General features: G+C 41.2%; 1 protein-coding gene across 1 annotated transcript in view; it reads right to left on the bottom strand.

Annotated features, from left to right (window-relative positions):
• The window catches only part of DIP2C (disco interacting protein 2 homolog C), a 331,587-nt gene that overhangs the window by 130,944 nt on the left and 186,433 nt on the right, over nt 1-14,210 (bottom strand). The window contains exon 4 of the mRNA XM_067291920.1: nt 7,708-7,818. Coding sequence (XP_067148021.1) covers nt 7,708-7,818 — 111 coding nt within the window. The remainder of the gene's footprint in view (nt 1-7,707; nt 7,819-14,210) is intronic.

The raw sequence follows: 14,210 nt of genomic DNA, 5'->3' as shown, positions 1-14,210 counted from the left end.
TTCCTCTTTGTCTGTTATTTTAATTTCTTCCTTCTAAGCCCTGGAAAGATTCCAGAGTGAGATCTTGAATGACTTTTCATAACATATGCAAAATACAAACTAACAACATATTTTTAAATTACCATGAGGTAAGCTGTAAACACGCAACATGTCAGCACCCCTTGTTATAGTTCGTATGGACACTTAGCTCATGGTAAATAAGAACAAACGCAGTAAAGCTTGTACCTAGGTAGTTACAGCAGAGCAGCTCAACTACCTCGGGTCTGATGCCAGCTCCTGTAGGACTTGGGTCTATAGGGGATGTTCTTTCATTGCTAGCTCCCTTATTTCAAATGCCCTGAAACTGATCCTGGGATGATTTGAAGTTTAATGATCTCATACTCACTGTAAGCTGCTTTGTCTTTTCCCTGCTGAACCACAGTGTGGGAAAGGTAGCTCAGGAATTTGAGCCAGGAGAGAATTGCAGTTAGGATGCATTTGTTTTGGCAGTATCTCCAAAAACCTCCTATATTAAGATGTCTTTTAAAAGAAGGGCTGAGTGAGCTTGGAAAATGAACTGTTCTCCCCAGCAGGGGAATCTCTAGGGCAGGGGTTGGCAGCCCTCCAAGAATGGTGCACCAGACTCGATTTTTCTTTCTCATCTCAGAAGGGTAAACGTGCAGGAAGAAATTCATCAAGAGTCAGTGGGAAAAGGGATATACTCCTTCCAGGAGTCAAGGTACCACAGCCACCTTACCAGCAGTGTCTTCCCTTTGCACTGTCAGCTGAGGGATGCTGTCTCTCACATATGGTCTTCGTTAAAATACCCTAATTCTCAGCTCCCAGTCCTATGCTCGTCCACTGTGTGCCTTTTAAAATCTGTCCACGTGGTGCCTGTAGCACGTGTGCTCTCATTTGCTGTTCTTTGCTCTAGGTTAATGGTTCTTAACAAATGAAGGAGGCCTCAGAAATGAGGCACAAGGATGTCACACATAAGACACAGAGCCAGTAAGTTCTGCAAACCTCTGTGGAGAGTAAAATGGGAATGACAGCTGTTCTGGGGATAAAGAACAGCAAAAAGGGACTTACAAGCTGAGCCAAGTGAAAACATTTTTTTCATGGGAGCCTGAGCTGCAAGCGAGCTGGGTGTGCCCGAACCATTAGACATAGCGAGGCAGTACAGTTTCACTTACGCTGCTACTTCCCACATCATTGCTGACATCTGGAAAACTCAGTTCCCAGAGCTCACTGTCTGTATTTTCCTTAAGCATTACATTTGCTTCAGGCAATGCTGATCATCTTCAAGGTCTCTTAGAGACCCCTTGAGAAACAGCGGATTCAGTAAACTTGGCCCAAGCCCTGTGCTGTCCATCAGATGAGAAGTGTATAGCAGAAATCACAGCGCCAAGAGGCACTATCTCATTCCTAACACATGCATGTGCATTTGAACACATTATTGTCTGTCATTTCATGACGAATTCTTTAGTTTGTTTATTTTTATCAGCATATGCTTTTATGTACTTAAGTAATCCATTTTTTTTTCTATTGACAAGCAGCAATTTGGCTGTGGAAATTGTAAAAGAGAGGTTCTGGCACATGAGAAGTTGCTCCGGTTTTCAGGATTGGGATGGAGAACTGAGTTTTTTTTGTTCTGCCATAATCTAAAGACCACAGGGGTCTCCCTTTGGGAAAGCAAAGTTTGTGAGTGCCTGACTCTTCATTTCTCCAAGTGTTGAACACCCATCTGAGGGCTCTGGAGATGAGATAAAATAGGTGCTGAAGGTCTCTGAAAGAGAGTTAGTCTCTGAACCCTGGAGGTCATGGCTGGTTAAGAAACACAGATCTGAAGGGGTTTCACTTTGATCAAGAAAAAGTTTTCTGATTCAGAGGATTTGCCCAGATTACCCGTGGGGTATTTTGGGATGCACTGCCACGGCAGCAGACACTGCTGTACTGTGCTGCAGCCTTTACGTGGCAGTAGAGCTCAGCTCTACTGCACACAACCAGAGCAGAAAACCACAGATCCTGGGTCAAACTCAAGTAGCAGTGTTAATTCAGGGCTCCACTGTGGATAGGTCACAAATTACTGTTGTAAGGACCAAATCAGTAAGACTGTTCTGCCAAAAGCAGGACAGCCGATACTACGGTATTTTAAATAATGGTGGCAGAAGCTTCTGGACCTACTATGAGGGATTTCAATGTTAGCAGGCGAGGAATTGAACTCATGCTAGTAAACTGGGAAATAAATAGTCTCTAGTGACCATAAAGCAGGCATGTAGAACAAACATCCTCCGTAAAACCTGGTAGTTTACTGAGTTAATACAGTTCAGTCAGACATGGTCTCTCAGATGAGACCATGAAAGTTAAGCCATTCAGGTTACCTACCTGTTTACTCCACTATGTAATTCCTATCTGTTGTTCTGATCTCAGTTCAACATACCAAAGCCATGGGTTTACCACTTTCAAAAGTAGCCGAGAAACCAAGTTTTGAGATTGCATTAAAGAAATGAAGCTGTATCTCCAGCTGTGGCTACATCTACATGACCGTTACTAACTTTGTACTCAAAGCTGTGCTTGATTTTGCAGCATCACGTAACTTGAGCCAGATCGAGCCAGATGCCAACATCTCCTCTGCACACAGAGGCAGAACTCAAGGACAAGCCAGTTTTCTCTGTGACAGAGTTTTCTTGCCTGAAAAGCCAGTGGCCTGAAAAGCCTCCTGGCAGAAATAGTGATCCAACCTACATGAACATTTTGGCTTCAGTGTCAGCTTGAGCCCCCAGATAATGTTCTAGTATAGGCACAGGCTGAGGAACAGCAGCTGCTAAGAGAAAATCATTGCCATGATTGACATTTGGCAAACCTTTTCAAATCCTGTTTCTGATTCTGATTCAGAGAATTTTTATACTTTGTAGTAAACAAACCATTTTGAAGTGCTTTTGAATTAACTACTGCTCATTCACATTAGCTAACCTAGCTGCCAAATTTATACAGGGCAGATAACATAGCTCAACTCTGCACTAATTCAGTTACCACATTACAGAATTTACCTATTTCTTTAGACATCTGAGAAATCATCAAAGAAACTAACATTCTGGAACATTATGATTTCGATATCACTCCTTGTATAAAAAGAAGTAGCCAGGAAATGTTTCCACCTTTCCAGTTTTAAAGAATTTAAATTTAAATTTAAATTCTCAATGTAGGCTGAATTCTAAAATCAAACCATCTTAAATATGCAAAATGTACCAGAAACATTTAGGAAAAAAATTACTTTCCACAAACTCAAAGTCAGTTTTATTTAGAAGATAAAAATCCTGAAAATCAGGTTTTCAAAGTTATAGTGCTGAAAAACTCTCTTACAACATTAATGAAATAATAATAATAAAAAAGACTGGAGTGAGAAAATAGGTAGGGATTTAAAATGTCACAGTCTGACATTTTCCATAATAAAAGAGCATAAGTTGAAGGTGATAATAGTGGCAGCAATGATTTTGAGTCTCCAAAGAGAGTTCATTAAACAATCTTTGCTGACATCTAAATTTATGTAAAAAGCAAAGGCATGGAAGGAGAGCTGGATGACTCGCAGGATAGTAGGTTTCCAATTAGGAAAACCTTACAAAGGAGAGGCAGAACAGGACTTTGATCAGAGTTGGAGTAGAGGATTTGTTTTCACATGTTAATTGAAATAAATTGTGCAAAAACTAAGGAAGGGAAATGTTTTCCTAGAAGTGAATTACTTATTGGATAAAGACTGCACATTCATTTTGTTTTGGGCTTTTTTCCGGAAGATGCGCCAAATATGATAACAAGCACTGAAACTGGGTAACAGCAAGGATCTAATAATTGTATTATGATTAGAGCAGAGATGCTGAAGTATTAAGCACAGCAAAACAACAAGCTAAACAAAAGCTTCTAACTGCAGCAAATCTGAAACTGAAGACAAGATAACCAGGAAGAAATCTGACTTAAAACTTCGTAAACTGCAGTAAAAGAGAGTATGATTTATCAGATCGAGACAGAAATGGACTTCTGATCTCACAGGGGCAATATATAGAAAGGGAAAACATAATTTAGAATAGGAACATTGCATTGTATCTTAGCAAAGCTCCTAAAAATGAAATCTGAAGAAAATGATGTATTTGATAAACTTTCAGAACTGAAATGCAAGTTTACACTTACTTCTGCAGACATTTGCTATGTATAGTTTTTGTCTGAGTGAACGAAGACTTGGTAGCTGTTCAAACCAATTTGTTGGAGAGCTCGGGGGCTTATTTTGCTGAGGCGTCACGTTATACAGCAATCAATGTAGGAATGCAAAGCCCTGCCTTAAGCCCCAACAATACTGTCAAGCTTTCCAGTTTTAACACCAAGGATATTTTCAGACCAGCAAAGGAGATCAAAATTTACAGCATAATCCTGACTCTCCTAAGATTAGACTCCTTCCCTAATAACAAGCAACCCTTTGCACTGATTTCCATATTCTTCCTCTCATCAACACAATCTGTGCAGTTATTATTTATACATATTACTACACTGCTTAGCCCTACTCCTAAGCCAGGACCTTATGTGCTATTCACGGAACATATCCAGAATAAGATTTTAAATTCCCTAAGCCAGGGATTGTTTGAATAAAGACAATAAATGGATACACAGATACAAAAGCAGGCCTTTTGCACACCTGCAAGCACACACACAACAATGAGACAAAACCAACCAGCACGATAAGCTGTGGTATCAGCATGGTAAGCTATGGTATCAGCATGTGAGCCACAGTGGAGAAGGGCTCATAGTCACCCAAGCAAAGGAGAGTTTGAAGGCCCGAGGTAAAAAGGGGCAACGGCTTAGTTTGAAGAGCTGTACCCAAGTGTGTATTTCTGAACACATGTAAAAACTGAGGTGCTGTTCGAAAAGGGAATGAATAGTAGGGGAAGGGTCATAAGGATGGGTCAGTCAGAGGCAGAATTCAGCACCTTGACAGTGATTGATAGATCATATATAACATAGGCAGACAATCTTTCAGCTCTTCCCCTCTGGACTGCTTCCCTAAGAAGAAGTAATTAAATTATTTTCTCATGCCTTCCTTTTAAGGCAGCAAGCAGCAACTGAAACCAAGAAGCAGCAACAGCAATTCAGAGTGCTCCTGGGGTATCAGAAGAGACACACAGGGAAGTTGTGCATGACGTCTCCTACCCCTCATCCCCAGACTGACACAAAATCTTATGTTTACAAATGGCAAGTGTAGCTCAAGGAGACCACTTTCAATGCACAGTCAAATACAAGTGTTCTTAACACAACTGCTCACAAGAGTCAGGGCTTGGGGTTATGAGGATCATGGGTTGCACGCCCATAAGCTAGACAATTCCAAGAATAATATTTGTACCTATTTCAAAACACTGGGTAGAAATCAGACAATTTTTAGTACAATGTGAGAGCAGCTTCTAGAAGTTTGTATGTCAAGGAATTATTATGCAGATCACATGACCGCTATTCAAAGAAAAACTGGCAGCATCTACTGTGTGAACCTAAGGTTTCTGAGGGGAGAAAGGAGTTTTCAAATTTATCAGAAGGGTCTGGACATACATTAATTTTCTTTGCCAACATTTATTGTTTCATTTTCCTTTAAGTAGGACTGGCAAGCTCTTTGACTAGTGGAATGACATAGTGATATGTTGCAAAAGGTTTAGTAAGGAGTTCTCTACAATATTTTCCAGTTGTGTCAGCACAATGCGTCTGCCTGTTCCAGCAAGATGTGTCTCTCTCCTCCAACACAATCCAGAACTTCCACAATCGGCTCCTCTGCGTCCCCCAAAACCATCGGCCTCTGGCTCGTAACTCCCCGCTTGCAAGGGTTCCTCTGTCACGGTGCTTCAAGGGCGCTGCTCTCCATAGCCCCCTTACCCTGCAGCTGCGAGAGAGGCTGTGGCAGACAAACCAGCCTCTGGCTGTCATTTGAGAAGGGAGCTCATACTATAGCAGTCCCTGTAGTGGTTGAAACAGCACCCAGGCACACCTATCGTTCATCCAGTTAAGGTGCAGTACATGCAGTTTACACCTTCAAAGGAGTAAAGAAGTTTCAGAACCTCAATTTTCTTTTGCTTATAAACCAATCACCATTTTGTTATATCTGGGGCAACATCATGAAGAGATTTGGATCCCATTTATCTGAAAATGAGATTTTACCTTTTTGTTCAGCTCTAAAATTAATTTTACCTTCTTTTTGTCAGTGCTTCTACTTAGAGCATAGTCATGCTCCCAACTTGCTATAGTTCCAATTAAATATTTTTCTTCTGGTATTTGCCAAATTAGAATCAGTATGATAAAATTCAGTGGTGTTCACAGAATCACAGAATAGTTGAGTTTGGAAAGGACTTCTGGCCTTCTTTGCCGCTCCAGGGCCTTCTCTGCAAAGCTGCTTTCCAGCTGGTCAGCCCCCAGGCTGTACTGGTGCACTGAATTATTCCTCCTCTGGTGCAGGACTCTGCACTTCCCTTTGCTGAACCTCATGAGGTTCTTCTTTGCCCATTTCTCCAGCCTGCTGAGGCCCCTTTGAATGGCAGCACAACCATCTGGTGTATCAGCCACTCCTTCATGTTTGGTATCGTCTGCAAACTTGCTGAGGGTGCACTCTGTCCCAACTTCCAGGTCATTAACGAAGATGTTAATATTGGACTCAGTATCGACCTCTGGGGTACAGCAGTAGTGACTGGTCTTCAGCTGAACTTTGGGCAGCTGATCACAACCCTCTGAGCCCAGCAGTTCAGCAAGGGTTCAGTCCACCTCATTGTCCACTTATCTAGTCCATATTCAATGATTTGTCAATAATAACGTTACAGATGACAGTGCCCAAAGCCCTACTAAAATCAAGATATACATCCCCCCTCATCCTATAAGCCAGTCATCTCATCGTAGAAGGCTATTAAGTTGATTAAGCACAATTTCCCCTTCATAAATCCCTGCAAACTACTCCCAATCACTTTCTTGTCCTTCATATGTTTCAAAATGGCTTTCAGGATTATTTGCTCCATGACCTTCCCAGTGATCAAGCTGAGGCTAGCCAGCCTGTAGTTCTCCTGATCCTTCACCTTGTCCTTCTTGAAGATAGGAATGTCATTTGCTTTCTTCCAGTCCTCTGGAACCTCCCGCAATCCCCAGGACCTTTCGAAGATAATCGAGAGTGGCCTCTCAGTGACACTGGCCAGCTCCCTCAGCACTCGTGGGTGCATCTTGTCAGGTCCCATGGACTTGTATATTTCCAGTTTGTTTAAATGTTCCTTAACCTGATCCTCCTCCACCCACAATAAGTCTTCCTTGCTCCAGATTTCCCCTTGGTCTCAAGGGCTTAGGACTCCTGAAGGCAAGTCTTACCAGTAAAGACTGAGACAAAGAAGGCATTAAGTACCTTGATTTTTTGTGTCCTTTGTCACCAGGTCCCCTGCCCCATTCAGCAACAGACCCACATTTTCCCTAGCCTTCTTTTGCTACTGACGTGTTTATAGAAGCCCTTCTTAGTTGCCCTTCACATCCCTCACCAGATTCAACTCAAATTGGCTTTGGCTTTGCTAATGATGCCTCTGCATGCTTGGACAGTGTCTTTATATTCCTACAATGGATCTTTCCCATGTGCAGTTATTAGAAGAGTTTAAACAAAATTGTATTAAAAAGCAAAGAACAGAACCAGTCATTTCTATTTATCATTCCATTTCTGTGGCCATCAGTTCTACTTACCTGATCTATAGCGCTCATCCCGTGACCCTGAGGACCTGCGACGGTGATATCGAGAGGAAGAGGACGGAGTAACAGGAGTTCGACGTTCTTGTGGTAATGCCTGGTCCACCCCTGCATTGATTAAAAAAAAAAAAAGCTCATTCTGACTGGATTCCAGAAACTTCTCAGTGAGGAGGAGTTCAGCATACACTAGAAGTAGAAAGTGAATATTCAGTTGCTAAATCAAGTAATTTCAATTGATTAAACAGTGCTTCCCTCTGGTCAGCTCTACTGGTGTGGTTATATTTCTGCCTCTGCTTAAGACACCTTGTTTCCAGGATCATACACACCATAAGAAGAGCATACAACCTGCAATTTTGGTGTTTTTTTTCACACAGGTGACCTTTCAAGAAGTAGTAATCAGGAATTATTTTAATGTGCTAATAAATGGGACATTATTGCAGTGGATCTTCAAGCTTTCCTGGCAACTGATTACAAACAATTCCTAAGAAGACTTAGCTAGTTTGTTTTATATATGTGTCTATAAAACCTCATGTGGTTTGATGATACCAGTTGGTGAAAACACAATATTAAGCTATAGAAGGGGGAAGGGAACTCTGTAATATCTATAGGTATTTTCAGTTATCAAGGGCCAGAAAGTAAACAATAGCTGCACCATCAAAGTCTGAAAGAGTAATTTACTCCAGCAAAATAATGTAAATACCTCAGCTTTATAATATATACCTGCAGCATCTTAGTATGCCAGGCCTAGACCTCCAGTATTTAAGATTCAAACACCCTTTTTTTAACCTTGTATTCATCCCTTTTTCTTGCATGCTTTTTTTTAAGGTATTTTCTTGGAGGCAGCTTCAAAGACACTAGCAGCAGGACAGCAGCATTGTATATACACAGTTCTAGAAACCAGCATTACTTCCCAACTTCCAGAGAACAATAAAGTGAAAAACTCATGCAGGAAAATTCAAATAGGCAATGGGAGAAGAAAGTAAACCTGAATCCATAATATTTAGTGGTAAAACACACTACCTTGTTCTTTTCCATAGAAGAACCTGGCTAAACAAGCCCAGCAAGTACTTCATTCAACTTAGGTCTAATACAGCACAGAGGCACATTCTTAGGGACAGAGTAACACAAGTTTCTAAATAAATTAAATTTATTATTTTCTATTATTTTCTACCTTTAAAAAATAATTACAAACTTTGTATAATTACAGGGACAGAAGTAAAACAGTCCTCTTGCACTTAGGATTGATGGTAGGAAAGTTTTAATGAAATTATTTAAATGATTAATAATTAATTAAATATTCAAATGACCAATAAATTGAAACTGGATTCAACAAAACAACGCCTGGAAATGTGTTCATTTTTTTCTATTTAAACACAATATAAAAAACCTTTCCATTACTATTTCCAAACTATTCAATGCCTTCTTATGGGGTCGGGATAACAGTTTACGTTGGGGAAAACAAGAATTTTTATGTAGAAAGTGGTACAACAAAAAATGCAGTGTTGACTTTCAATGAGTACTAGCTATATTTCAAAGGACTCCTTAAAAAATGATAATCATCTTTTTAAAAGTTGGCATTGTACGCTTATTACTTGCAGAAACAGAACTCAAAATACAGCGTCTCCCTCTTAAATCTCTGGAACATCAGAAATGTCACGTCTGCTTCGATTTTGTGGGGAAGTTGTTGGTTGGCTAGAAACATAAAAGACTACGAGTGAATCCTTAACTTTTCTTATACTCAGATTGTGATTATTAATTCATATTCTTAATTCAAATAAAATATCTTCATTTAACTGCTCTGTCTCCACACTACTATGAAATTTTACTTGCTCTCTAGCTTTTATACTCTTAGTCAGGCAAACTTATCATCTAAAGTATAAAGATAACCAAAAGAAATCTTTCCTCCTCCTTTGTATACTTAGTGTTTTTCTTTCCTTATTGGGTCACCCTGAGAACCAGCAATAAAAAGTCAAAAACAAAACTAATTTTGATAAAACTTTCAAAAGATTAAACCCCTGTTTCAGTCTGTACGAGATTCTAACCTCCACTATCCATCCCTCAGTCACTGGCTGTTTTGTCAGTACTGTACACAGTAATCAAATACCTTCTGGAAATTACATACATTTTTTAAAAAACCTAAAAACCAAACATAAAAAAATGCACCCACAAATTGTTCCTGTGTCACGGCGTTTTTGTGCAGAAAGCAGTGCCACAACAAATTACTTGGGCAGGGGGATGGCATGTGAAGAAGGACAAGCCAAAATAAGTTAGGTGTTGCTACCAAAGTGCAACAACCTGGTTATAAAGAAAAAAAGGGATTAAATGGATCTTTCCAACACCAAAACCACATGCAATAGGTTTGATGAACACTGAGGGGGAATTAAATTCCATTCGAGAAAACCATCAGTTACAAGTAAAGATCCGCTATAGGAGGAAAACCTTTTGGGTAGAGCTGAAAGGCAGGGCACAAAATTCGTGCCAGCCCGCTGCTTCCTCCCGCTGGACCTCTGGCTCTGAGCTGCCTCAGCAGTCCCTCAGCTCCCTCAGCAGCACGCGGTGGCTGAAGCCCTCTTCCAGGGCCCCGCTCGGCCAGGGCCCGGCAGGCAGCCTGGAGGCCGGCCCTGCTGCTGCAGGCCATGGCACGAAGTGCAGATGGCCAGGCGATACCACAGTCACCACCACTTTGTACAACTGTGGAAAAAAAACCTTTGTAAAATGGCTCTTCCCTCCTCCAGTCCATTACAGCAATTTTAGTGCTACTTGCTCTCACTACAGATACAGCAATTTCTCACCTAATCTTAAAAATCAGTCACTTTAACTAATGTTTCTCCCTCCTACGTTGTATATGATTTTGGTTAAAATAAGTTTCTTCTGATATGAATCAGTGATAAGCAGTTTCTTTAGTAAAGGGAGAGCCCTAACATCCTACACTACATTTAAGGCCATGGCAAAGTAAATGAGAGAATCAAATTATCTCTTCTTTTATGAGATCGGGAGATCAGTTGATGGGTTTGCTTCCCATTTTCCCATAAACGTGGTAACAGTAAGCAACTCCCCACCCAAACACGGAGCAGGACATGTGAACGTGGCTCTCTGACAGCACCAATCTACATAATGAAGTTACGCAGCTGTATAATACAGGGTAGAAACTCTACACCAACTGTCTGTGCAGACCCTCTCGCAGTACCAAGATCCTTCACGTGAGAAAACACACAGCGTATGCTCACTTTGGAGATGCAGTAAGGACCTCACGATGGTTCCTGCTGAAAAGGGCTGGAGTATGAAGCAGCCTGCACAGCCTGGACTCGCCTGGGCTTCCCATGTACTGGCTCCCTCATGCAGCCAAGCTGAGGGTACACAACGCTCAGACCCTGCGCACCGACCCTGCTGAGCCGGGGTGGGAGTGAAAGCCATACAGAATAACGAATGCCATGAAACCAGTGAAGTGCTGCAATAAACAGCCAAGTGGTGTTAACAGCAGAATTGCTCACCTCCATGAAGGCTCCAGCAACAGTGCGGTAACAAGCAGCTTTTTTGCACTTGCACTTCTGAACATAACTAAACCCCAAAATTTCATAGCTTTCACAGCCAACACACCGGGTCCATGATTAAGTGCTAATGCTTGTTCAAGTGCAGCTTCACTGAAATGTATTTGTGAAACAGTGGAAGTGGTACTGTAATAGGCTTAAAGAATTCATACCTCGATCAATTCCTAAATTTAGAGAGGCAGTAGAGCAATAAACGGCTTTCATAAAAGAAAACTGTCACTGTCACTCCAGGCCCTGTAGAGGGGCACAATCACAGTCACTCTCAAACTAGCATCATTCTTAATAATGCAACAGTTCTCCCCTGTCTTCCATCTAAAGCAAGAGTTTAAAAGCACCAATGACTTGTTACCAGTCATGAAGAATTTTAGCAAAATATATATTAGAAGCATGTACCTGGAACACAGATAACTGATATAAAAGGATGAGAAATCAGTGCATTATGCTCATCACATTACAAATAAGATGCAACAGATGCACCAGAGCAAACAGCCATGCTCTTAACAGAAATACCAGTTCTTTTATCTAATGCGGCTAATGTGGGATTCAGCTTGCAGATTAAGACACCTATATTTAGGTGTTTACAAGAAGGTGTTAAGTTAAGCTCCCATTATGAACAATGGAAACCTAGGCCAGGATTCAGTAGTCTAAACAGAGGAGCCCAATGTCCTTTTAGCTGTTGTGGAGTATGATACCTGGCTTGACCACATAGGCATGCCTCCCCTTTAAGTCCTGTTTTATATGTGCCAGCTGCGTGCAGATGTCTCTAATGCCTTAGGAAATGTTGAAGAGTACTAGATTCCTATGTTCAGGCAACTAAGTGAGCCCAGTGAAGCCTGGAAAGCTATGCAGGTGGCCAGTGGAGGTGTCTACTTTGGAATAAGCTGAAAAGCCCTCTAGGTTTCATCAGCTGAATTAACTGTATCTCTTCAGATGGGATTGGGAGTTTAAATACCAGGTTCACAGGTAGACAGCTTAATACAGACATATCAATAGAGAAATCTTAATCTGCAAGCTGGATTATATCTTTACTGTATCTATCTACAAATTGAAGAACCACAGGAAAGCTATTCAAGCACCTAGCAGGTTGGCTAGTTTCATTTTAGTGCATGGAAGACACAAAACTGTCAGCTGGAAGCAGGCTTCACCTCTTTCCTTCATTTTTCCCCTTCACCTCTTTGTTCCTCCCTTCCAGTCTTTACTGCTTCTTTCTGTAGTTAAATTGCAGTGCTAAGTGCAGATAATGTGGCAAGAGCTGCATTGCCCTCTCCAACAGAGGACAATTGTTTCCTTAATGACAGCTGACAAGCTGCTTTGATGTATCTATTATTCCTATGACAGTGTCAAAATTTTGAATCTAAAAATGTTTAAAAGCTGAAATGTCTAATCGACAAGAAATAGAAGGCATTCTCAGACAGGGGCTATATTTATTATTCTAAAACTAACCTACAGTGTAAGACCCCAGGGGATACAGCTATAGGACAAACCCAGCAACTCTGGGGGCTAGGGGCAGGACAGGCAAGTAGTGTCTGCAGCGCAGTTTAAAAAACAGTATTTACATTCAGTTCGAATTATTTCCTGAGCTTCTACACAATGACTGCCGGTTCTGTTTTAAAAGCAAACCTGAGTGATGAACGCAGTGTGTATTTTGCAAACAGGTTACATGTCACACCATCCCAGTGGTACTTACTACATTGTATGGCATTTCACTCTTCCCCTCAGCTGTACATCCAAGTAAGAAATCAACTGGATCAGCCAAAGCCAAAGGAGATTTAGCTGGGAAAGTCAAGCCGCTGTTTGCTAGGTAAATATGGAGGAGATGGAATTGCTGACTAGATATGTTTAATTAACAATCCTGCCTTCTTTCACAGGCGAGCTTTCACGCTTACTCCTTTCTGTACTTGGTTCTGATTTCAAACAATGCGCTTGCCTACTCCAAATTTATCTTCTTCTGTCCAAATTAAAATCTTGACCTTGCCTTCCAGCACTGCCTTGCAAACGTTAAGCCTTCAGTTCAAGCTTAGTATCGTTAATATGGGACTCTTTTCTCCTTCCCATTTCATCAGTCGTGGTGGACATCACACCACTGCTGCAATTCATGTGCCACCTTGGATTTAATTTTCTCCAGGCTGGCCTGCAGCTTCCTGTAAGATTTGAAGATTCTTATAGGAAAGCATGTAGAAAAACACTCTCTCTCCATCTAGCTAACATATTCACCAATGTGCTGGTCAACTCAGACTGCAAGTAGTGCAACATCCTTCTTTTAGCTCTCAACAGTTGTCAAATTTGCCTCAGACCCATCCATTCAGTGTGGTGAATTATAGTCGTTTCTCACTTTGAGAGTGTCGCCCAGCTCTTCACACACCTCCGCTGGCTCCTTCTCCTCTGTTACATCAGGCATGAACTTTTTTAAGGCCATTTCAAAGCCCTCAGTACTATATTTCCTTTCTACCCATCACTGCTCACCTCTGACTGATCCATCTTCCCTCACCTGTTTGTCAGATTTTTAGACAAACACCTTCATATTTGCTCCTATTCGCTTATGTTTCAGCGGTGCTCTCCATGAACAGCAACAGATATTTCACCAAAGTTCTCCTTCAAATTCCTTTAAAAAGCCTCTTGACTCTGTATGTACCAAAAGAATCCCCCCCAAACAAACACCATGCTGAGTGCTGAAACCACTGCCCACATTACTAACTGGTGCACTGATTGATTTCATTATATTCTCATTTTTTTTCTTCCACATAATTTTGTCTCATGATTATGGTGTGAAGTATTTGAGGGAAAATACCTTTTGCTCTGAGTTTGAATAAGGTTTGCTGTTATGAGGTCTTACTGCAGGACGGGAAACAGAGGTGACATCAAAAAATGAAGAATGCTTAAAATAATAAATGGGCTCTCAGTCAGCACGGCAAAAGCAAAGCAGGTGCCCAGCTGTTTCAGTGATGGCTCCAA

This window comes from Apteryx mantelli, chromosome 2 (assembly GCF_036417845.1).
Source record: "Apteryx mantelli isolate bAptMan1 chromosome 2, bAptMan1.hap1, whole genome shotgun sequence".
NCBI classification, from domain to species: domain Eukaryota; kingdom Metazoa; phylum Chordata; class Aves; order Apterygiformes; family Apterygidae; genus Apteryx; species Apteryx mantelli.
The sequence above is the reverse complement of the archived record's forward strand: the minus strand, read 5'-3'. Positions and strand labels throughout refer to the sequence as shown.